Source organism: Prionailurus bengalensis, chromosome B1 (genome assembly GCF_016509475.1).
Source record: "Prionailurus bengalensis isolate Pbe53 chromosome B1, Fcat_Pben_1.1_paternal_pri, whole genome shotgun sequence".
Lineage (NCBI taxonomy): Eukaryota > Metazoa > Chordata > Mammalia > Carnivora > Felidae > Prionailurus > Prionailurus bengalensis.
The window spans coordinates 52470482-52495239 of NC_057344.1; the positions used below are offsets into that span (position 1 = coordinate 52470482).

At 36.7% G+C, this 24758-nt stretch overlaps 1 protein-coding gene across 2 annotated transcripts in view; it reads left to right on the forward strand.

The window, feature by feature from the left end:
* MTMR9 (myotubularin related protein 9) overlaps positions 1-18790 on the forward strand; it is a 54302-nt gene extending 35512 nt beyond the window's left edge. Inside the window, exons 9-10 of one of the 2 annotated variants that reach the window (XM_043565184.1) lie at positions 9862-10013; positions 15925-18790. In XM_043565184.1, coding sequence (XP_043421119.1) covers positions 9862-10013; positions 15925-16088 — 316 coding nt within the window. In that variant the 3' untranslated portion in view covers positions 16089-18790. The remainder of the gene's footprint in view (positions 1-9861; positions 10014-15924) is intronic. The other variant, XM_043565191.1, reaches the window with a different exon arrangement.
* Positions 18791-24758: the final 5968 nt, after the last annotated feature.

Here is a 24758-nt window from a genome sequence, read left to right on the forward strand (position 1 = left end):
GCCCCTCCATCCAATTTTATAGATTAGGACGGTATCCAAAAAGTTAAATGACGCAGCCAGTTGGTCACCAGTAGTAGGGCTAGGATACAGGTCTTCTACTCCTGCTCCAGACTTTCTTTATTACACCTGGAAACTGCCCTCAGGCCCAGAGTGACAGTCTCACTTCACAGCCTACACTCTGTCAAGTTCATAGGTTTATTTAGAAGATTCATATCAGAATGATCTTTAAAGGTGATCAACTGGTAATTTCAGTTGGGTACAGTCAAAAGGCTTTCTCTTTTTTCTGTTGTCATTCTAGCTAAAGAGACAGTTTTGTTGATCTTTTCAGAGAACTGACTTTTGGTTTCATTGATGCTCTCTATTATCTGTTTATTTTCTGTTTTGTCCATCTACTCTCTACTGTTCATTTTTTTCTTTCTGCTAGCACTGGTTTAGTTTCCCCTATTTTTCTAGTTCCTTAAGATATAAAGTTATCGATTTAAAAGTTTTGGCGGCACCTGGGTGGCTCAGCTGGTTAAGCCTCCACCTTTGGCTCAGGTCATGCTCTCATGGTTCATGTGTTTGAGCCCCATGTCGGGCTCTGTACTGACAGCTCAGAGCCTGGAGCTTGCTTTGGATTCTGTGTCTCTCTCTGTCTGCCCCTCCCCGCTTGCACTCTGTCTCTTTCTCTGTCTCTCAAAAATAAAAAAAACAGACACTAAAAAAAAATTTAAGTTTTTGATTTGAGGTATTTGTTCTTTTTTAATAGAGGTTTTTACTGCTATAAATATCTATCCGAGCACTGCTTTTCACTGGGTCCCCATACGTTGTGTTAGCACGTTGTGTTTTTCTTTTCATTCATCTGTTAAGTGTTTTCTAATTTCTCTTGTGATTTCTTCTTTAACCCATTGGTTGTTTAAAATTGCTTTATATAATACCACATGTTTATGAATTTTCCATTTTTTCTTATGTTATTGATTTCTAATTTCATGCTGTTGGAGAAGATACTTAGCTGGCTTTTAAACTTTTAAAATTTATTGAGATTTATTTTGTGGACTAACGTGATATATCCTGAAGAATGTTTTATGTACACTTGAGAAAAATGTGTACTCTGATGTTGTTGAGCAGAGTATTATATATTTGTTTTACATTTTATTCAAATCCTGTTATTTCCTTATTGATCTTCTGTCTAGTTCTATACATTATCAAAAGTGGGATATTGAAGTCCTCCACTATATTGTAGAACTATCTATTTCTCTCTTCCATTACATCAGTTTTTGCTTCATATATTTTGTGGCTCTGGTGCAAAGTGCCATAAATGATATGTTTGTAATTATTTTATCTTCTTCATGGATTGACTCTCTTTCCAGTTTATAATGTCCTGCTTTGTCTCTTGTAAGAGTTTTTGTCCTTAAGTTTATTTCATCTGATGTAATTTGTCCTCCTTAGCTCTCTCTGGGTTACTATTTGTATGAAAAATCTTTTTTCTTCCTTTTACTTTCAGTCTGTTTGCGTCTTTTGTAGACAATATATAGTTGGATCATGTTTTAAAATCCATTCTGCCAATCTCTGCATCTTGATTGGAGAATTTACTTCATTTATATTTAAAGTGATTACTGAAAAGGAATGGCTATTTCTGCCAGTTTGATATTTGTGTTCTGTTTATTTTATACTCTTTTGTTCTTCATCTCCTCCATTACTTGCCTTCCTTTGTGTTTAATTGATACCTTATAGTATACTATTGTGATTCCCTTCTTGTTTCCTTTTGTGTATATTAAAACAGTTTTTTGGGTTTTTTTTTTACTGGTTACCAGGTGGATTTCAGTTAACATCCTAAATTTATAACAATCTACTTGACTACAAACTTAGCTTCAGTAAGCATATGGCATACAAAACTTTGCTCTTCTATAGCTCCACTCCTCTATGTGTTTTTATCCCAAGTTATATTCTTATATATGCCCATTAACATGGATTTATTATTATTTTTATCCATTTGTCTTTTAAATTATGTAGGAAATAAAAAGAGGAGTTACAAATCAAAAATACAATAACTTTTATTCTTTCCTATGTAATTATCTTTGCCGAATTGTATGTTCACATGGCTTGGAGTTACTGTCTAGTGTCCTTTCATTTTAGCTTGAAGGATTCCTTTTTGCATTTTTCTTGCAAAGCAAGTCTTCTAGCAATGATCTCCCTCAGTTTTTATCTTATTGCCAGATGTGGAATTCTTCGTAGGTAGTTTGGTTTTCTTTTAGCACTTTAAAAATGTTATTGCCCTCCCTTCTGGCCTCCATGGTTTCTGATGAGAAACCTGTTCTGGAGGGATCATGTAGGATCCCTGTATTTGAGAAGTTGCTTTTCTCTTGCTGATTTCAAGATTCTCTGTCTGGCTTTGACAATTTGATTATGGTGTGTCTCAGTATGGGCAGTGAGTTGCTTTTATCCTTCTTGGAGCCTGTTGAGCTTCTTAAATATGTAGATTTGTGTCTTTTATCAAGTTTGGGGAATTTTCAGTCCTTAATATTTGCATGTGTGTGTGTGGTTCTTTTTGTTTGTGTTTTTCCCCCGTTTGTGTTGAGGTATAAATGACAAATTGGCCATGAATTCTTTATATATTCTTTTGTTCCCTTTCTCTCTTCTGTCTCTGGGACTCCCATTATGCGTATGTTGGTATATTGCTTAGGCTCTGTTCATTTTTCTTTATTCTTTTTTTGTTCTTCTCAGAGTGGGGAATTTTTGTTGACCTGTCTTCAAATTTGTTTATACCTGTGCCTGCTCAAATCTGTAATTAAAACCCATCTAGTGCGTTTGTTTTTTTTTTAATTTCAGATATTATACTTTTCAGTTTCAGAATTTCTGTTTGGTACTATAATTTTGTCTATTGATATAGTCTAGGTTTTGAGACCTTGTTCTCCTGGTTTCCTTTAGTTCTTTGTCCTAGTTTGTTTTGTTTTGTTTTGTTTAGCTCTTTGAGCATATTTCAGTTGATTTAAAATCTAGTAAAACACAAGTCTGTGCTTTCTCAGGAACAGTTTCTGTTCATTTTTTCCTATGAATGGGCCATACTTTCTAAGGTTTCTTTTTGCATTATTTGTAATTTTAAATCTGGACATTTAAAATATTATAATGTGGCTCTCTGGAAATCAGATTCTTCCCACTCCTCAGCATTTGTATTTATTGCTTGCTGTGGGCTGTAGCTGTTTATTTGGTCATTTCTGGGTTTTTAAAAATAGAATTTGCTGTCAAGGTAGCTAACACAGTGTGCTCTTGGTTTTGGGGGTAGATTCCCATGATTCATCGCTTTATTTAGTCATTTTCTAAACTATATTGTAAAGCGTATTTTTTTTTTCATGTGTGGTTTCTGAAGTATCTGTTCTTTTAGTTTGTGTTCATCTAGTGTTTGACAGCAATTTTCTTGAGTGCCAGGAACCAAAAGAGAGAGATGAAAAGAGGGAGGGAAAAGAGAAAGGGAAAACCACTCAAGACAAAGGAAAAATCCTTTTGCAGTCTTTGCAGATGGGCTTTGTGCTGGAATATTTCTTCAGTGCTTAAGCTTCAGCCTTCACTTCCGGCTCTCACTGAGCCTTGAGATCAGCCAGAACCAAAATCTTGGGATCTTCTTCGGCCCTTTCGAGCAGGTTTCCTGCATTGGGCATGCATGTGGCTTTCTGAATTCCTCAGTATACATGGGCACCTTTGAATACTCTGGTTTTCCAAAGAATCTTATTCCCTAGGCTTTTGGTGCTCTGATGTTTCCTTCACCCATCATCTTTTCCCCTAGAAGACTGTAGGTTGCCCGCTCATCTCATGTTTTCTAAGAATTCCATCACCTTTCCGCCCACGGTGATTTCCAAGTTAGACATGACAAAGACAAGTCCTAACCCTTGGATAAGTTAGAACAGAGAGACACAATTCTTTGTGAATAAGGACTGCTGTGTTCCCTCTGGAGCCGGGACCAGGGTCCCATACTGAGAACATGGGCTGCCCTCTTCAAGACCTCCAGGAGCTAGGAAATGGGTGAGGCAAGAGCAAATAAAAATGCCATAAAGCTTTGTGATTGTTTTTAAGTCCCCTTTTCCTTGATTCTTCATTTGCTTGTGTGCTATAAACTTTGGACTATTTCTGAGAAGTCTGACAAAGTAGGGGTTTTTTTAAAAATTTTTTTTTTTTTAATGTTTATTTTTGAGAGAGAGGTAGACAGACTGTGAGGCAGGGAGGGGCAGAGAGAGAGGGAAACAGAATCCAAAGCAGGCTCGAGGCTCTGAGCTGTCAGCACAGAGCCCGATGCAGGGCTTGAATCCACAAACCGTGAGATCATGACATGAGCCGAAGTTGGGTGCTTAACCAACTGAGCCACCCAGGTGCTCCTGACAAAGTAGGTTTTAACAGTTTCTGCTTGCATTTTCAATGTTCCTGTGGAGGGATGGGCATTTGGAGCTGCCTACTCTGCCATTTTTTCTGGCATCACTCTTCATTTTTGAAGTAATAGTCTTTATCTTGCAGCACTTTGAACATGCCATACCTGCTTTCTGGCCTCGTGGTTTCTGATAAGTCAGCCACTATTTTCATTGAGGGTCCCTTGTACATAATGGATCATTTTTCTCTGCTTTTACAATTCTCTTTTTCTTTGGCTTTTGACAGTTTGACGTTGATGTGTCCTAGTGTGGAACACTTTGAATTTATCCCACTTGGAGTTCCTTGATCTTTTAGGGTATGTAGATAATGTTTTCATCACACTTGAGACATTTTTAATTTTTTTTTAACGTTTATTTTTGAGAGAGAGAGAGAGTGAGAGAGACAGAATACGAGCAGGGGCAAGGCAGAGAGACAAGGGAGACACAGAATCCAAAGCAGGCTTCAGGCTCCAAACTGTCAGTACAGAGCCTGATGCAGAGCTCGAACTCATGAACAGCAAGATCATGACCTGAGCCAAAGTCGGATGAGCCACTCAGGCTCCCTGAGAAGTTTTTAGACATTATTTTCCAAACGTTTGTTCTCCCTTTTTCTCTTCTCCTTCTGGAACTCCCATTATGCATATGTTGGTATATTTGGTGCTATTCCATGGGTTTGGAGATTCTTTAAAATTTTCTTCAATTTTTCTTTCTTTTCCTCAGAAATTAATAATCTCAATTGACCTATCTTCAAATTCCAGCTTACATCTACTGTTGACCTCCTATGGTCATTTCTTCATTTCAGTTATACTTTAAAATCAGGGTTTCTGTTTGGTTCTTCTTTATAATTTTTACTTCTTTACTGATATTGTCCATTTGGTATAGCATTATTATCATACTTTAACTTTTCAGGCATTTTTCTTTAGCTCTTTGAACATATTTATGATAGATGATGTAAAGTCTTTGTCTGGTAAGTTCAATATGTCCTTCCTCATCCAAGGGACAATTTCTTTTGACTGCCTTTTTTTTTTTTTTACCCCTGAGTATGGGCCATGCATTCCTGTTTCTTTATGTGCGTTATAATTTGTTTTTTGGAAAACCGATGTTTTAGATAATATGGCAAATCTGGAAATTAGATCTTCCACCCTCTGAATGAATAACTCATTCACCCTTTGCTGAGGGGCCCTATGTGTGTGTTAGGCATGACTTAAACTCTCAGGTGGTTTACAACTCTGCTTTAGCCTTCAGCTTGTACAGGGCCCCAGGTTCAGCCAGAGGAGAAAGACTGGGGCTATCTCAAGCATTTTCTGGGCATGTGCACACCCGTTTAAATTCCCAGCAATATGTCAGAGCTTCACATAGCCCCCTCCCCACCTCACCCCCATCCCCTGTTGCCCATGGACATCTCATTCCCCAAATCTTACTTTTACGATTTTTCCCAGGCTCTTATTTGCCCCAGTTGTTATGGCAGCCTCAAGCAGCTGTGATGTTAGTTTCTGCTCATTATTTTTGACAAACACCCTGGGGAATAGGGTTTTTCCCTCCAAGAAAACTGTGAGTCAAGTCAGATAACAAAATACTCTGCAAAGGAGGCTTTGCCAGGGAGCTATAAGATGCATCAAATAGTGACCGTGCTCTGGGGGTGGTATTTTTTTTTTTTTAATTTTTTTAACGTTTTTTATTTATTTTTGAGACAGAGAGAGACAGAGCATGGATGGGGGAGGGGCAGAGAGAGAGGGAGACACAGAATCAGAAGCAGGCTCCAGGCTCTGAGCCATCAGCCCAGAGCCTGACGCGGGGCTCGAACTCACGGACCGCGAGATCGTGACCTGAGCTGAAGTCGGACGCTTAACCGACTGAGCCACCCAGGCGCCCCTGGGAGTGGTATTTTTTGAGGAGCTCCAAACTTGGCCTGCCCTTCCGATGGCTACAAGGCTACTGCAGAGCTGGGGAAAGGGTGTTGGCATTGACCAAGTTAAAATGCCACAAATCCTGCTGTTCTTTCAGAGTCTCATTAGTTTTTCTTGAATGAGTATTCCTCAGATTGTCCCAAGCCTTTTGTTAATTCCCAGAGTTTTAAAAGTAATTAATTTTGACCATTTTTGCCACTGTTTTCATGACTTTTTAGAGAAGATATACAGAGATCCTCACTACCATTCCTGAAGTCCCACACCCAAACGCAACATTTTAAAATATACTCCGAGAAACTTGAGGGACTTTTCTTTTTCACTGCCATCAGCCCCTTCCTCATTCTCTCCAACGTACTTTAAAAGGAAAAAGTTCAGGACTTGAAGTTAGGAGATTTGAGTTTGAATCTCCACCATACCACCTACTAACCATGTGACTTCTCTGAATCTATTTCTGTTAATGTTAAAGGCAAAAATTAATCTCTGCCAGACTGGGTTATAGGGAGGTTCAAATAGCACACATGTGAAAATTCCTAGCATACCTTTCACAAAATAGGCATTTAAAAAATGTCAGTTCATTCATTCATTCCTCCTTCAGTCTTCTATCACCTGCTTAGACATGAGCCCAAAGCTTACCACTGATTTACTGTGCTCTTTGTCACCTGATGCTTAAAAAAAAGGAAAGAGAATTGGTAACCTTTAGCAGTTGGGAGTCAGCATGTGAAATGAAATGTATTTACAGTTTCTTTGATAGACACTAATACCAAGCAATGTTAAAAGGTATTACACCAAAAAGGATTCGTGGTCAGGAATACTTTTTAAATGCTGAGCAAGGGGCATGTGGGTGGCTCAGGTCATGATCTCCTGGTTTGTTAAATTCGAGCCACACATTAGGCTTGCTGCTGTCAGCACAGAGCCGGCTTCAGATCCTCTGAAGGGGCACTTGTGTGGGCATGCTTGCTGTCTGTCAAAAAGAAACAAACAAAATGCTGAACAAAACAGGGGCACCTGGGTGACTCGGTTGATCCTCCAATTCTTGATTTCAGCTCAGATCATGATCCTAGGCTCATGGGATTGAGCCCTGCATCTGGCTCCACACAGCATGGGGCCTGCTTAAGATTTTCTTGGGATGCCTAGGTGGCTCAGTTGGTTAAGCATCAACTTTGGCTCAGGTCATGATCTCACAGTTTGTGGGTTTGAGCCCCATATTGGGCTCTGTGCTGACAGCTCAGAGCCTGGAGCCTGCTTCGGATTCTGTGTCTCCCTCTCTCTCTGCCCCTCCTCCACTCATGCTCTGTCTTCCCCTGTCTCAAAAATAAATAAACATTTTAAAAAATCTTGAAAAAAAAAAAGATTTTCTCTCCCTTTGTCTCTTTCTGCCTCCCCTCCTCTGCCCCTCTCCCCTGCTTGCACAGTCTCTCTGAAATAAAAAATAATTTTTTATAAAAATGCTGAGTTAAATAATAATTAAAATAAAATTAAAAAGAACTGAACAAACAAAGTCGTATGTCAAGGCTTTGATGTTTTATTTTGGTTTTGGCCTGTTTTTTAGGGGATTAAAAATTACATCCCAATAATCATCACAAAGGCAATTCTTTTTATGGCACTTAATGTTTTAGAAATCTAATATCTTCCACCATTTCTTTTTTTTAATTTTTTTAATTTTTGAGAGCTAGACAGAGCACGAGAGACCTGAGTTGAAGTCGGACACTTAACCGACTGAGCCACCCAGGCGCCCCTCTCCTGCCATTTCTTAAAACATGTTTGACTCAGCCCTGGACTATACTCTGATGGGGCAAGGAAGAGAATTGATGATTTACATAGATAAATTTGGGGAATGTGGCATAATGTAGTCCCCTCTCAGAGAGTCACAAAATAATTATTAAAAGCTTTAAGACACTCTTCAATAAAGCAATGTACGTAACTTTAATTCAGCATTCATTAGTTAGTTTTTAAAGTTTACCTATTTTAAGGGAGAGGAAAGAGAATCCCCAGCAGGCTCCACACTGCCGGTGCATAGCCCCACATGGGGCTCAGTCTATTGAACCATGAGATCATGACCTGAGTTAGCCAGATCAGTGGGATGCTTAACCACTTAAACGACTGAATCACCCCGGCGCCCCTTTAATTCAGCATTTAAATTAAGTTATACGTTTGACTATGGATTTCTTTTTGGAATTATACTTACTAACATCCTTCAGAACTAGCTTTTAATAAAGGGATCACAAATGCATTTAATCTCACATTCTGATTGCCATTTGGTAGATCCTACCAGTAGGGCTGATTGAGAAGGATTCTAAAGCTGTATGGGGTGGGCTCAGGTGGAAAAAGTTCAGTGATTGGTTAGGGCTGGGGGGCAGGGCCAAACCACTTTCTGCAGGAGCAACTGGTGCAGTGGTTTCCTATTCTCGCCATGCCTGGTTCCGGGGGACATAGTACGGGACTTGCTATCCTAGCAGTTAAGTTCCAGCACATGGGTTCTGGGATTATGTGGATTGTTTTTATTGCTGGCATAAAAAGGATGCACATAATTAACTTGTGTGAACCTTGTAAATGACCAAGTAGTTTCAGAGACAAAACCAATCTTATAGTAAAACTTCAATAGGATCCTGTGAAAATTGAATGTACTATCTTTTCGCTTAATGTAAGGTTTTGACCACAAATTATCTTCCAGTTGTTATTAAAATTTATTTTTCAAAAAATGTACCAGTTTATTTTCCATCCCTGTGAGTTTATTCTGTGATAAAAGAGTGTTACAGAACTTCAGGGTTATTATGAAGCTGTTCATTGTATATAAATGTAGATTAAATCTGTATTTGTATTTACACAAGACACATCTTTATTTTTAATCTTTGACAGTCCATGTATATTTTATGTACATGTAATTTATTTGTCCTAAAATCTCAGTGTCTAAAATTTTTAAGTTTTGAGATTTGACTCAACCTCTGTTTGTAGTATGTCTGTAATCTGTTCTTTGTATTCTAGACTTGTCAAAACCCAAAAAGGAGGGTTAGTTTTATATTTAGCTATTTTAAATTAAAACACAATGCCAGATGCAATAAAGGGCTTTTGGGTATAGTAATGTTCTGCTTAACACCATACCTGACATGACCAGATTCTGGTTTTATCCTTTTGGCTGGCTTTGAGAGCCTGTGGAATAGTTTTGTTGTTATTGAGAGTTGTAATGTTGGTTGAACTTTCTGACAAATATTTTTATTTTAAAGTTTATTTACTTATTTGAGAGAGAGACAGCACGAGTGGGGGAGGGGCACAGTGAGAGAGAGAGAGAGAGAGAGAGAGAGTGTGAGAGAATCCCAAGCAGGCTCTGATGCCAACACAGAGCCCGGCACAGGACTCGAACCCACAAAACCTCGAGATCATGACTTGAGCCGAATCAGCCACTCAATGGACTGAGCCACCCAGGCATCCCACAAATATTTTTATTTTGCAACATTTTATTCCTCTGTTAAAAGTCCTGTGTTCTGCCTTCTAACACACGTAGAGAAGCACTTGTCCTATTAGGAGCATTTAATAGTGGTGGTTATAATTTAACTGCTTTAATGGCAGTTTTCTTCCTTAATCAGATGTAAGTTAAAGCTGCAGCAGAAAACGATGTCTCTGTGGTCCTGGGTCAATCGGCCCAGTGAACTGAGTAAATTCACCAATCCTCTCTTTGAAGCCAACAACCTCGTCATCTGGCCTTCAGTTGCTCCGCAGAGTCTTCAGCTATGGGAAGGTAAGCTGTGCATCCTTTGTAAATTTATCAGTAGCCAAGGATCCTCTGTGAACATGCTGTTGTTTGTATTTGAAGATGGTAGGTGGTGGACCTGACCCTCAAACCTGTGTGTTATTGCTGTTTTTTCTCAATGTGGGGAATGGTTCTCTCTTTCATATCCATGATCTGGTCACACTTTTTTTGTTCAGTCCCCATTTCAGACATTAACGGTGATAATTCAATGGGTACTGCTGTTTATGTTGGTTATTTTCCCCAGATAGAAAGATACATTTCTATTTTTAATTGTGATTACAAATTTACCAACTTAACCATGTTTAGGTATACAATTCAGTCTTGCCAAGTATATTTATACTGTTGTGAAACAGGTCTCCAGAACTTTTCATCTTGTAAATCTGAAACTCTCTACTCACTAAACAACTTCCCATTGTTCCACTCTGCAGCCCCTGGTTAACTACCATTCTGCTTTCTGTGTTGAGTTTGACCACTCCAGGTACCCCATATGAGTGGGATCATACAGTATTTGTTTTTTTGTGATTGACTTCTTTCCCTTCACATCATGTCCTCAGATTCATCCATGTTGTAGCATATGAGAGGACTTCCTTCTTTCTAAGGTTGAATAGTTTTCCATTGTATATGTAGACCACATTTTGCTTACCCGTTTATACTTTGATGGGCAGCTGGCTTGCTTTCATCTTTTGGCACATAGGTGCACAAATACCTCTTCAAGATCCTGCTTTTGATTCTTTTGGGTGTGTACCCAGAAGTGGAATTGCTGGATCATATGAGAATTCTATGTTTAATTTTTTAAGGAACCTCTGTACTGTTTTCCATAACAGCTGTACCGTTTTACATTCCACCAACAGTGCACAAGCGTTCCAGTGTCTCTACATCCTTGCCACCACTTCCTGTATTTTTGGTTTTCTCCCCCCTTTGGTAGTGGCCAGTCTGATGGGTAATGAGGGAAAGTACATTATTTTTTGTCTGAGAGAGTTGGTAGGTAGCTGGGACAGGAATAAATTATAAGCTCCAAGAAGATGGTTTCTATTTCCTTTATTAAGCAGCCATTAGGATAGGTTCTTCTGTTGAAGGGTTAATTAGCTAGTCATTCTAGTAAGGTTCTATAAAATACTAAAGCTGCTTCTTAAAAATATAACCAAAATCTATCTAGACTATATTAGCTATCCATTAAACAAAGACTATAAAATACCATTTCTTTTTAATCATCTTGAAGGTAGTAATGCATCTTTATTCATCTTTGTATTAAACAGCACAGAGCCTACACAGAGGAATGGTAGCTGTTTGGTAATTGAACTGAATTACCATACATGTCAGTTAACTATAACACGTTTTCATATGTTATGCCCACAGGGCAAATCCATGTGTGGGAAACTGCCTTTTGTGTGCAAAAAGGCCTCAGATCATTTTGCTCTCTCAGTTTGGGACTGAGTCTGTTTCTGTCACTTCTTTCAATGTCAGCCCTCAGGTCTTGTTCCTCTTGGCATATCTGTCATTAGCTGCTTCCTTCCTCCTCAATTTATGCTTCTAATCTTATCTGTTGAGGTGTCCCCAAGTTAGAATTGTGGGGAAAGTATCCTCAGATAGTCTGCAGATTCTCTGAGCCTGAGCTTTGGTGCTTTGGGAATTTTGGGCTGTTCAGAACTTCTCTTTGCTTACTTTCTTGGTTGTTGTAGATAGTCACAGGTGCAGGATAAAGTGATTTCTTTGTTAAAGATTTCTGGGACAATTTACCTAGAAGCCACTGTCATGTCTAATAACTGAAGTGAGAGACTAGCTACTTGGGAGAAAAGCCACATTTTGGAATTGAATGGCCTGAAGGACAGTTTAACTTGTTTACTAGTTACAATGAGTAAACCTCATGGAGAGTTTAGAAATTAAGAGACTGGCAGAAATCTTTGTTGTTACATGAATAAATTCCTACTGCTCCATAAAGAACAGTTTCCATATGTGTTTAGTGCCTCAGCTTAGAACTGGAAGAAATTTTGTTAGGGAAAATCTTCCCACAGTAGGTATTTGGATTGTATAATGAGACTACTCTTTGACCTTAAAATGTCTCTCTCCTGTTTATATTTACATCATAGTTAACCATTAATTTAAGGTAATTCCTGGGTTGAAGAACAGGATTTTAAATACAGGTTCATATAACAGAAAAATCAACAAAGGAGATAGTTTTTAAGCTATGTTTCTATTTTCCCTTTCTGATAAAGAGTAGCATTTGGACATACAGGATTTAAGGCCCTGGCAGTTTGGTTTGTAAAAAGTGTTTTAAAGAAACATAAAACCTTTGTGAACTTACCAGCTACTGACGTGTTGCTGCCTGGAAAGTTTCTGTACCTCCTTATTTGACTATCTTTAAGCCATTATGTTGGGCTGATATAGTTAACGTAGATCTATACAGAGGAGAAAATGTCTCCTTTTAGTCTATAATAAAAGGATAATTATTAATGGGGGAAAGAAGACTTGCCTGTAGAATTGGAAGACCACCTCTTAAGAGACAGGCAGGGAGAGCATTATTTTTTCTATCCTTTTCTTTAATTGGAGTGTAGTTGACATATATTAATTTCAGGTATACAACACAGTGATTCAACATTATGTATGTTACAAAGTGATAACCACAATAAGTCTAGCTACAACCTGTCATCAAAGGCATTACACTATTATTAACTATGTTTCCTCTGCTATACGTTGCATCCCTGTCTTATTTATACCTAGAAGTTTGTGCCTTTTAATCCCCTTCCCCTGTTTTGTCCATCGCCCCACCTCCCTCCCCTCTGGCAACCATCAGACCATTCTCTGTATCTGGGAGTCTGTTTCTGTTTTATTTTGTTTGTTTTGTTTCTGTTTTTTAGATTCCACAAATAAATGAAATTCTATGGTATTTATCATTCTCTACTTGACTTATTCACCTGGCATAATACCCTCCAAGTCCATCTATGTTGTTTCAAATAGCAAGATGTCATTCATTTGTATGGCTGGGTAATATTCCATTGTGTATGTATACCACATCTTCTCTATTCATTCATCTATCGATGGACACTTAGGTGGCTTCCATATCTTGGCTATTGTAAATAATGCTGCAGTGAGCATAAGGGATGCATATATCTGTTCGATTTGTGTGTGCATTTTCTTTGGATAAATACCTAGAAGTGGAAATGCTAGGTCATATGGTAGTTCAATTTTTAATTTTTTGAGGAACCTCCATACTGTTTTCCATAGTGGCTATACAATTTTGCATTTTCACTTGCAGTGCATGAAGGTTCCTTTTTCTCCGCATCCTTGCCAACAGTTGTTATTGCTTGTCTTTTTGATAATAGCCATTCTGACAAGTGTGAGCTGATTTCTGATTGTGGTTTTGATTTGCATTTTACCCTGATAATTAGCGATGTTAAGCATTTTCTCGTGTGTCTCTTGGCCCATCTGTATGCCTTCTTTGGAGAAATATCTATTCAAGTTGTCTGCCAGTTTTTTAATTAGATTGTTTTTTTTTTTTATTTTGAGTTACAGGATTCTGTTATTTCTTTTGGACGTTAACCCCTTATCATTTCTATCATTTGCAAATATCTTCTCCCATTCATTAGTTTGTGTTTTGTTGATGCTTCCCTTTACTGTGCAAAAGCTTTTTAGTCTGATGTAGTCCTATTGTTCATTTTTGCTTTGTTAGCCTTTGCCTGAGGAGACATATTCAAAAAGTTATTGCTAAAACTGATGTCAAATAGCATACTGCCTATGCTTTCTTTCAGGAGTTTTATGGGTTCTGTTCTTACATTTAAATCTTTAGTTCATTTTGAGTTTATTTTTGTATATGATGTAAGAAAGTGATCCAGTATCGTTTTGCATGTAGTTGTCCAGTTTTCCCAGCATCAATCATTTATTGAAGAGACTGTCTTTTCCCCATTGTATATTCTTACCTCCTTTGTTCAAGATTAATTGACCATCTAAGTGTGGGTTTATATCTAGAATTCTTTTTTTTAAAAAAATTTTTTAATGTTTATTTATTTTTGAGAGAGTGAGAGAGAGACAGAGCACGAGTTGGGGGGAGGGGCAGAGAGACACAGAATCTGAAGCATGCTCCGAGCAGTCAGCACAGAGCCCGACGCGGGGCTCAAACTCACAGTGAGATCATGACCTGAGCCGAAGTCAGATGCCCAACCAACTGAGCCACCCAGGCACCCCTCTGGACTCTATTCTGATCTATATAGATCTGTGTATCTGTTTTTGTGTTGTTAGCCTACTGTTCTGATTACCGTAGCTTTGTGTAGTATAGGTTGGAATCAGGGAGGATGATACCTCCAGCTTTGTTCTTTTCTCAAGATTTCTTTGGCTATTTGGAGTCTTTTGTGGTTCCATATAATTTTAGGATTGTTTCATGTCTGTGAAGAATGCCTTTTGGTAGGGATTATATTGAATTTGTAAATTGCTTTGGGTAGTATGGACATTTTGACAATATTCTTCAATCCATGAACATGGTATGTGCTTCTATTTATTTGCGTTTTCTTCATTTTATTTCATTAATGTCTTACAGTTTTCAGAGTACAGGTCTTTTACCTCCTCAGTGCAAGATCTTCCTCCTATCCCTAGGTACTTTTTTTAATGCAACTATAAATGGAATTGTTTTCTTAATTTCTGATAGTTCATTCTTAGTATACAAAAATGCAGATTTATGTGTTAATTTTATATCCTTTAACTTTACTGAATTTATTAGTTTTAATAGTTTTTTTGGGGGAGTCTTTAGGGTTTTTTATATATAGTATCAGGCCATCTGCAAATAGTGGCAGTTTTATTACTTCTTTTCCTGTTTGGAAGCCTTTTCTTTTACTTGTCCGATTTCTCTGGCTAGGATCTCCAATATTGTGTTGAAGTGGTAAGCCTCCTTGTCTGTGAGCTAGAGGAAAAGCTTTCAACGTTTCCTTGTTGTATATAGTGTTAGCTGTTGGTTTGTCATTTATGGCCTCTATATCCATTTTGTTGTGAGTTATCATAAATGGATGTCGAATTTAATAAAATGCTTTGTCTGCATCTGTTGGGATGATCATTATTTTTATCCTATTTGTTAATGTGCCGTATTGTGTTGATTGATTTCTGGATATTGAACCATCCTGGCATCGCTGGAATAAATCCCACTTGATTGTGGCATAAGATGCTTTTAATGTATTGTTGAATTCAGTTTGCTAAAATTTCATTCAGGATTTTTGCATCTATGTTCATCAGGGTTATTGACCTATAATTTTCTTTTTTTGTGTTGTGTTTGGTTTTGGTATCAAGGGTAATGCTGGCCTCATAGAATGAGTTTGGAAGCATCCCTTTCTTTCAAGTTTTTGGAATGGTTTGAGAAAAATAAGTATTAACACTTCTTTAAATGTTTGGTAGAATTTACCTCTGAAGCCATCTGATCCTGAACTTTTGTTTGTTTGGAAGTTTAGGTTTTTAAATAACAGTGTGTGTAGTTTTGCTGTTACCGTAACCGTCATTTTCCCAGTGAAAGCGATTTTATACATGTATGAGGTCCTACAGGTCTGAGTAAAGTTCTATAATTGAATAAAAAATTTATATTGTGAAACTGTAAAGTTTATGGCATTGTAAATTATCAGCTTATTTTCCTGAATATATCAGAAAATGGTATTGTAAAATCATAATTTTATGGGGGGGTTGAAGAATGAATGATTATGTACATAGAAATAGTGATGTTTTAAATAGTGTATTTAGTTATACTCTTTCAGTACGCCAATATTTCTGCTTATTTCAGAGTATAGTAAAATAGATGTGAACTGTAAAAAAAAAAAAAAAAAAGAAGAAAAGTAAAGAGAAAAGAATGTATAATGCATGGAATAATGTCAATGTTAATTCACCATGTGTATCTTTTTCCCTTCTGTCTTCCTTTCCTGGAATTCAATAGGTATTTTCCTACGTTGGAACAGATCCTCCAAGTATCTGGATGAAGCATATGAAGAAATGGTTAACATCATTGAATATAACAAGGAATTACAAGCAAAAGTAAATATCCTTAGGAGGCAGTTGGCAGAACTGGAAACTGAGGACGAGATGCAGGAGAGTCCATGAAAGATCTCCCTACGACCTACATAAGGACCTTCCTGGACCTGTATCCACCTCTCTTTCCTTTGGCCCTTCAGTTCACTTTTACACAGTAGCCTTGAACTTAAGGCTTTAGATGTGAGAACCCTCTAAATGTAGTGGATTTCTCAATACTTTATGAGTGAAATATACTGTAATTACTCATGTTTCATGTGGCCTGTTAGGCCTCTTTACTTTGGGAGCAGAAAGGAGGTGCTAGTCATTTTATTTTATGTGAAACAGGTGACCTATTTAATGCCATTTGCGTTATATGCCATTTATTCTTCTGTGTCTACTTTCCAAACACTGCTCTAGACCGGTCAAGAATATGATTAATCTCTTTAGGAAATATTTGGTAGTTTTAAAAAAGATTAGACTTTTAAACACTCCAAATATAGAAATATTTTTCAAAACTGAAATGGTTGAAAAACCAAGAATTTTGTGATTAACATGCCATTTCCAATACCTTTGCCCTTCTCTTTAAAATAGCTTTGGATTAACAAAGCTGAATTCATTCTCATTCTGGTTTGTCAAGAAAGGAAAATCTGAATATTTATTCAAGGTAAATTATTTTTGCAAAGGTTATAGGTTTAATCCTCTGATATTTACGTTAAGAAGTAAATTTTAACAGTAGACCGTAAAAGTGTGTGCAATATAGAAACAAAGTAGGAATTTGTTACTGATATGGTATTGTTACTGTTGAATTGATTTTTCAGGTTTTTGAGAATACATAATAAAGTGCATATCAAATGCTGGATATCGTATTAAACCATCATTTAGGGTAGATGTTAATTTGTTATAATTAAGCTACAAATACAGTTTCCTTAAACCAGAGATGCACTGCCCTTGTCTGAAATTCTTATTGCACTGGTTTATGTATCTGTGTTTGTTAAGTTTTATTGTGTCTTATTTTTAAGTATTCTGAGAGTTTACTAATACTAAGTTTAAAACTTTCATGTTGGCTTGAGCCTTTTGAACATTTATCTGGATTCTGCTGATTTGTCCATTATATGTTAGGCAAATCTACTTGAAGTGGAGGTGAAAGTTTATGAACATGACAAAGCTATGTTTTAAACTTCAGAAACAGATTGAAATGTTTCAATGTTATGACTGTATGCTATGCTAGTTCATGCCTGCTACTCTTAAAGTCTGTGGTTCAGTTCTTTCTATATACATTTGTTTTGTGACACTGTTCATTTTAACAAATACTATGAATTCTAGTTTTCCATTAAAAGGATAGTTGAAGACTAATGTTTAATACTATTTCCACCCCATCTGTATATAACCATTTCAGTGTAAAGCACACCAAAACTGAACCCTGCTTTAGAGCTGTGTATTAAGCTAAAAATATAATTTTAAAAAATCACCTCTAGCATCATCTATGGCCACATTCAGAAGCCTTAGAAAGTAGCAAAATACTTTCTATCTCCAGTTGCCCAAGCTTCATCTTTTTTTTTCTGTTTTCTCAGACTTGTAGCAAAAGGCTTGGAAAACCATGCGTATCAGAACTCTCTTTTGGTATATTTGCCTGCCTTCTCCTCCAATCCCATATTTATTCTCTTATTTTCTTGGCTATAGTTATGAGTCTCCAGGCATGAAAGCGCTCACAAAAAGGCTAAGGCAAGGAGCAAAGGAAATCATGCTCTCAGTATCTCTGTATTGTACAAAATGTTTATATTAATACTTTAAAAGAGGAAATATCCTGGCTTTTTTATCACCCCTCAAAATTGCTCTCTGCATTTGTTCATGCAGCTGACCTTTTTGTTTTCTCCTATTTTTGTCTCAAGAGTAGATATGAAGGAGCCTTTTTCTTCTCAGCTAACAAATCCATAAGGGGAAACATTTAGAGAGTTTTCTTTTTTAAGTGATTCTTTAGAAGTGACTGCCACTGATGATATTGATTGGCCATAGGGCTTCTGTGGGTGGAAGTTTTTATTAGGCTTGATCATGGAGAAATTGTATGCCATCGATTTATACCTGTCTTCCTGATGAACGTTTTATTTGTGAGCCAGAGTCCAATAATAGAATAGTGTTTCAATTTCTTTTTTTTTTTTCTTATTGAGACAACAATCTTAAGCTGTTTGGACAAGTTTGCATTTTAGTACTAATTTATAATTAAGGGTTGTAACCTTCAGTTCCATTTATAGGTCATAAAAACAAACTTTGGTATCCATTTTCAAAGGGGACATCTAATGCAAATATTAGGATTTTCCCAAACTCAAGAACCATGTCAAAAGTACATTATCAATATAATTTAAAGAGGGGTTTTAGTAATACTATGAAGTTACTCATCCCTTGCATGAGAAGAATATATACAGTGGATATACTCATGAGAAAATACTTACTAAACATTAAGTTTGGAGAATCATCTTTGATAAACGTGGCTTTAAAAACTTTAATGAAGGGGCTCCTGGGTGGCTCACTAGGTAAGTGTCCTACTTTGGCTCAGGTCATGATCTTGTGGTTCATGAGTTCAAGCCCTGCATCAGGCTTTGTGCTGACAGCTCAGAGCCTGGAGCCTGCTGCAGATTCTGTCTCCCTCTCTCTCTGCCACTCCCCTGCTCGCGCGTGCGCTCTCTCTCTCTCTCTCAAAAATAACATAAAAAAAAAAAAAACCTTTAATAAAGAGAGTGGTGGCAGAATTAGCAAACAAATTGCCCCACAGGAGCCAATAATAATCAAGTGAGATATAATCAAGTTTATGTATATTAAGCATACTATAAATGAATGCATAGTAAAGCCTGGCTTACATTTTTGGGATGCAAATGAAGGTCCTACAAAGAATATTCTAAAAATACAAAAGATTACTAAAGTCCTCTGTCAGCAATACAAGGATCCTTAGATTTTAAATTAACAATTTTTGTAGAAATCAGAAGAACATAGTGGGTTGTTAAGACTTTGAAACTTTTTGGGTGGTAAGACTTTTCAGTAATTAATTGATCAGAATTTTTCATTCTGTTTTTATTAAATGGGAACAAAAGCAGAAATTATAAAATTTAGCAGGATTAAAACACTTATAAATGGATGTTACTTCTAAGAAAGATTAGGCTTTGAAGCAAGAGTTCAGAGTGATTTTGGGGAAAACTTTGGAAGACAACAGATTAGGATCATTTCAGATCTCATATGGGTAATTTAAAAGCTTTTCTTTGAACTCTGAATCCTGATTTAAAGAGGTGATATGTCATTGCTTTTCATTTTAAAGGATGAAATTTAGCGATATTTTAGTCTTTGATTCACTCATTATTTATGTTACATTAAAAAATCAGTGTCATGGAAAAGATCTGACCAGTAGTTATCTCTTAAAGTGAAAAACAGAAGGAACATTTTGCTGCATTTAAAAAAATCTGCTTAAAGATGTAACTCTTGGGACGCCTGGGTGGCTCAGTCCATTAAGTGTCCGACTTTGGCTCAGGTCATGATCTCACGGTTCATGAGTTCATGAGTTTGAGCCCGCGTCGGGCTCTGTGCTGACAGCTCGGAGCCTGGAACCTGCTTCAGATTCTGTGTCTCCCTCTCTCTCCACCCCTCCCCTGCTCATGCTTTCTTTCTCGAAAGAAAGAAAGAAAGAAAGAAAGAAAGAAAGAAAGAAAGAAAGAAAGAAAGAAAGAGAAAGAAAGAAAAAGAAAGAAAGAAAAAAAGAACAAAAGAAAGATGTAACTCTTGTAGTTAATCTGGTTTGGGGATTAGCTATTTTATTATTATTATTATTTGTTTAATGTTTATTTAGTTTTGAGAGAGAGTGAGAGAGAGAGACTGAGTGCGAGCAGGGGAGGGGCAGAGAGAGAGAGAGGGAGACACAGAACCTGAAACAGTCTCCAGGCTCTGAGCTGTCAGCACAGAGCCTGACCCGGGGCTCTAATTCGAGATTGGCAAGATCATGACCTGAGCCGAAGTTGGATGCTTAACCAACTGAGCCACCCAGGTGCCCCCAGGATTAGCTATTTTAATTGTCAGGTTTTTTAAAAAAAATTTTAATGTTTATTTAGTTTTGAGAGAGAGAGAGAGAGACAGAGCATGAGTGGAGAGGGGTAGAGAGAGAGGGGTACATAGAATCAGAAGCAGGCTCCAGGCTCTGAGCTGTCAGCACAGAGCCTGATGCAGGTTTTGAACTCATGAGCATTGAGATCATGACCTGAGCTGAAGTTGGATGCTCAGGTGACTGAGCCACCCAGGCGCCCCTTATTGTCAGTCTTAACCAGGTCATCCATCAGGTTACTTATTACCAGACCCCAACCTGAGGCAAAATTTTGGTATTTAGCCATATCCAGATTTAATGAGTGAAAACTAAGAGGGTGTTATGAGCACCCTTATCAGAAGTTATTTCCTGGACAAAAAAAAAATCGGCAAATTTTAGAATAGTAGATCCCCTGTTCTGGCAGCACTGAAATTTACCAGAGGATGAAGTCATTCAGTACATCTGGTACAGGTTTATGCTATACCTCAAGATAACATAGATAATTTATTTATTCTTTGACATGGGTTAGATCTTTTCCCCTCTCTGGAGCTGATATGCTAACTTATTACCAGATAGTATTTTTATGTAATTCACCATCTTAAAAAACATTTAAAGACTGATTTCTCCATTAATATTTATTCTCAGATGACACGAAATGCTAATTTTCTTACAGTATCAGTTTTCTGATTTTTTTTTTCTTGAATAAAACTACTGTTACTCAGTCTTTATGATCTAGTGTCCACCACATCTTCTTCTTTGAAATCAATGGCTGGGAAGAGACCCTATGAAATTGTAGGATGAGGTTTTAGAAAGTTTGAACTTAACTAAATTCCCCTTTAAGAAAATACCATTTTTGAACTACATTGTAGAACTATAGTTTGTGTAGTGAAAGATAGTGGGGCTCACTGTAGACACTACATTGTCGTGAAAAATAATTCCTGGAGCTTACGGACTTCTAGAACCATTTTGTCTAGCCATCTATGAGTATACAGATGAACTGTGTTGGTAATTTGTAATAAAAGCAAGTTGTGCCACACTGCCTGTGTCTTTCTGCCCAAGACATTTGTCATTTGTTTCACTTTTAAAGTGCACATATCTTTGGAGACGTGGATTATTCTACACGAATACACCCTGAGTTCTGTTGCTTCGAATCCTTATAGATCTATCACCATCTACACTAAAAATGTTGTACTTGCACAATTTAATTACATAAAAAAAGAATATGTATTTCTTCAATAGCCAGGTATTTGGATTGTATTCTTGATATATTTGAATGTGACTCTTGGATTTAAGTGCACTATGATTCATGTCTTACACAATAAAATTGCACTGTATGGCAAATATGTCTATAATGTATGCTTTGCTAAAACCTCTGAGTGCTGTAATGTACAGGTTTCTATTATGTGAACCATGTCTACATATAGTCTTAGGGAAAAAATATAAACTTTTTAAAGTCTCTGTAACATTTTAATATTGTTTGTAATGTTCCCTATGTAGTAAGTTCACTTATGTCCTAAAACTGGAATCATCCATCGTGAGTTGGCCGCTTTGTCAAGCTTGGTTTACTTAATCATGAAACAGTCTTGTTGAACATGGTACCGTTATCTTAGTATGTAAGATTTGTGCGGTGTGCTCTCTGCCTCAGAGGACTGTTGCACAGATGCTAGTTTAAATGTCTATAGACAATGGTAATAAAATTTGAATATATTCAAATGCTGGTAAATTAAACCTATAGGCTGACTTTAATTTTTTTCCAAATATTCGTGAAGGTTTTGGCAGTGTCTCAGTTAAAAGTGCTATGTCTAGACCTTATATTTTGAAAAAATTCAGATCCACAAAAACAGTTGCAAAACAGTACAATGATCTCCCATATATGGTTCACCTAAATTGAATAATTAACAATTTTCACATTTAACTTGGCACTCCTAATTATGTGTGTGTATGTTATTACTATTATTTTGCTGAAATATTTGAGGGTAAGCTGTAGACATCATGACCTTTCTACATAAATGTTTCAGAGGTGTCTCTCAAGATTTAGGTGTATGTCTTATTCTGTTTACCTAGTTTGTATTGATATGAATAAATCAGTAAAGAAAAAGAGAAATCTCTCTGTTAGAATAGATTGCCAACTAGGAGATATAGGAAGAATGACAAAATTAGAAAGTCACTATCTTGCAGGCATCGCAGTAATAATTGATCTAGGTGGTCATCATCTGTGGGTGCTAAAATTGGCAGGTGAGTTTGTGAGGAAAAGCATATAGTCCCAAAGTGTCTTTCCATAAAACACTTACTAGTTAGAAAGGGGGAAAATAATATGTGGAGAACCTGAAATCCTTGTGGACTCTTTGCTGGGAATGTCAAATGGTACAGCCACTATGGAAAACAGTATTAGCAATTCCTCAAAAAACTAAAAACAGAATTACCATATACAGCTACCCCACTTCTGGGTATATATCCAAAAGAATCTAAAATAAGAGATATGTGGACACCTATATTCATCGTAGTGATATTCACAATAGCCAAGTAACCCAAATACCTATATCTATCAGTGGATAAACAGATAAAGAAAATATGATATATACATATAATGTAATATTCAGTGTTTAAAAAGGAGTTTCTGTTACATGCTACATCATGGATGGAACTTGTTTTTATTACATTTTTATTATATTTCATTTAGAAATAAGCCAGTCATAAAAAGACAAATGTAAGATTTCAATTATGTAAGGTATCTACAGCAGTCAAATTTGTAGAAACAGAAAGGAGAATGGTGGTTGCCATAGGCTGGATGGAAGGGGAAATAAGGAGTTACTGTTCAATGGTATAGAGTTTCAGTTTTGCGAAATAAAAAAATTCAGTATTGTTAAGTATATTCACGTTGTAGAAATTCACAATTTGGATATACTTAATACTGAACTGTACACTTAAAAATGGTTAATATGGTAAATTTTATGTTATTTTAAAAATGTATAATGAAATAACATGACTTTAATATACCTACTTTCCAGTTTACAAATATTTTTAAACTATTGCAATGTTCGGAATAAAATCACTGAAAATGCATATACAGTGATATTAACAAATTGATGGAATAGGCAGATCTAACCTTGTATCCTCACACAGAAACGTCCAAAAACAAGTTCAGATCCAAGCTTGTCAGAACTCTGGAAAAGAGTCAAAGGTTTGTAGCAACAAAGCAAATGCTGAATAAATTAAAAGATGACATGAAAACTCGGGAAAATTTGTAGCATTTTACATGCCACTGTCCCACCCCATCTCCAGCACAGTGGCAGTCTTGAAATAGGGCCAGCCTATGTTAACCATCGTGGACCCTGGTATCCGGTTCTGAAGAGAGCAGAGTACACTTGAGTCAAAAATACACTTAAGTCTGCTGTAACCTGTCTAGAGGATACCTGAAGGGCTAACAACGTGTTCATCTCTCTTTTACCTAACTCAGAACTCAGGCTGAAAGGCAGTGGGGCTTTGATCCAAAATACTGTAAGGAGAACTAACAACCAGCAAACACCTGGGGCAAAATATAGTCAAGATATGTAACAGTCAAGATACTTAAGGCCTGATAGGAAAAGCTGGGGAAGATTCTTTGGGAAATCAAGACATTCAAAAGAACTTGTATACATACCTAAACGAAGATGCATGTTGAGAAAAGTATTAAGATGCTAAGTTTTCACTTACAAGTGATCCCTAGGGTCAGTGCAAGACTAGTGTTGGAGGAGGGCCACAACACAGAACAGATATGCAAAGACTGGAAGAGGGATTTTTTTTGGTTTGTTTTCAGTTGTTTTTTTAAGCTCTTAGCATTCCAAGAAATCTCTGCCAAAACATTAAGCTAACAGGAGCTGAAGGAACAGAGACCTCAGTGGCCACACATGACAAGGAATACAGTTCTTGCAAAAATAGTTTGGGAAAGTAACAAAACAAATAGACTATTACAACCTTAAATAATAATAAAACAAAAAGCCCCTAGCAAACTCTGGGGAAGGGTAAGAATCTAATTTCCAGTGACCACATTATAACATTTAATTTTTAACAATAACAGTAAAAAAAAATCTCAAGGCATGCAAAAAAATAAAACCTAAAAAAAAAAAAAAATGGAAAGTATGACCCATTCAAAGTAACAAGTTTTACAAAATTTAACAAAATAGTCTCCCTGAAAAATTCTAGACATTGGAGTAACTAGAAAAAGATATTAAAATCACTGTCCTAAATAGGCTTAAAGAGCTAAAGGAAAAAATGACAAAGAACTGAAGGAAATCCAGAAAATGTATGAACATAATGCAAATACCAATAAAAAGATAGAAATTATAAAAAGGAACCAAACAAATTCTTGAGCTGAAAAGTACAAGTGAAATGAAAAATTCACTAGCAGGAGTCAACAAATTATTTGCTCAGGCAGAAGAAAGAATCAGCTAACTTAAAGATTGGTGAATTGAAATGATTAAGGAGCAGGAAGAAAAAGAATGAAGAAAGTGGACAGGCCTATGACACCGATGGGACACCATCAAATGGACCAACATGGGAATCAAACAAAGAAAAGTTAAAGGAGTAGAAAGATTATTTGAAGAATTAAGGGATAAAAACTTTCAAATTTGAAAAAGAGACATGAATTTAAAAATCCAAGAACCTCAATGACTTCCAAGTAGCATAAACTCAGAGACCCACAGTGAAACACATTATAATCGAAC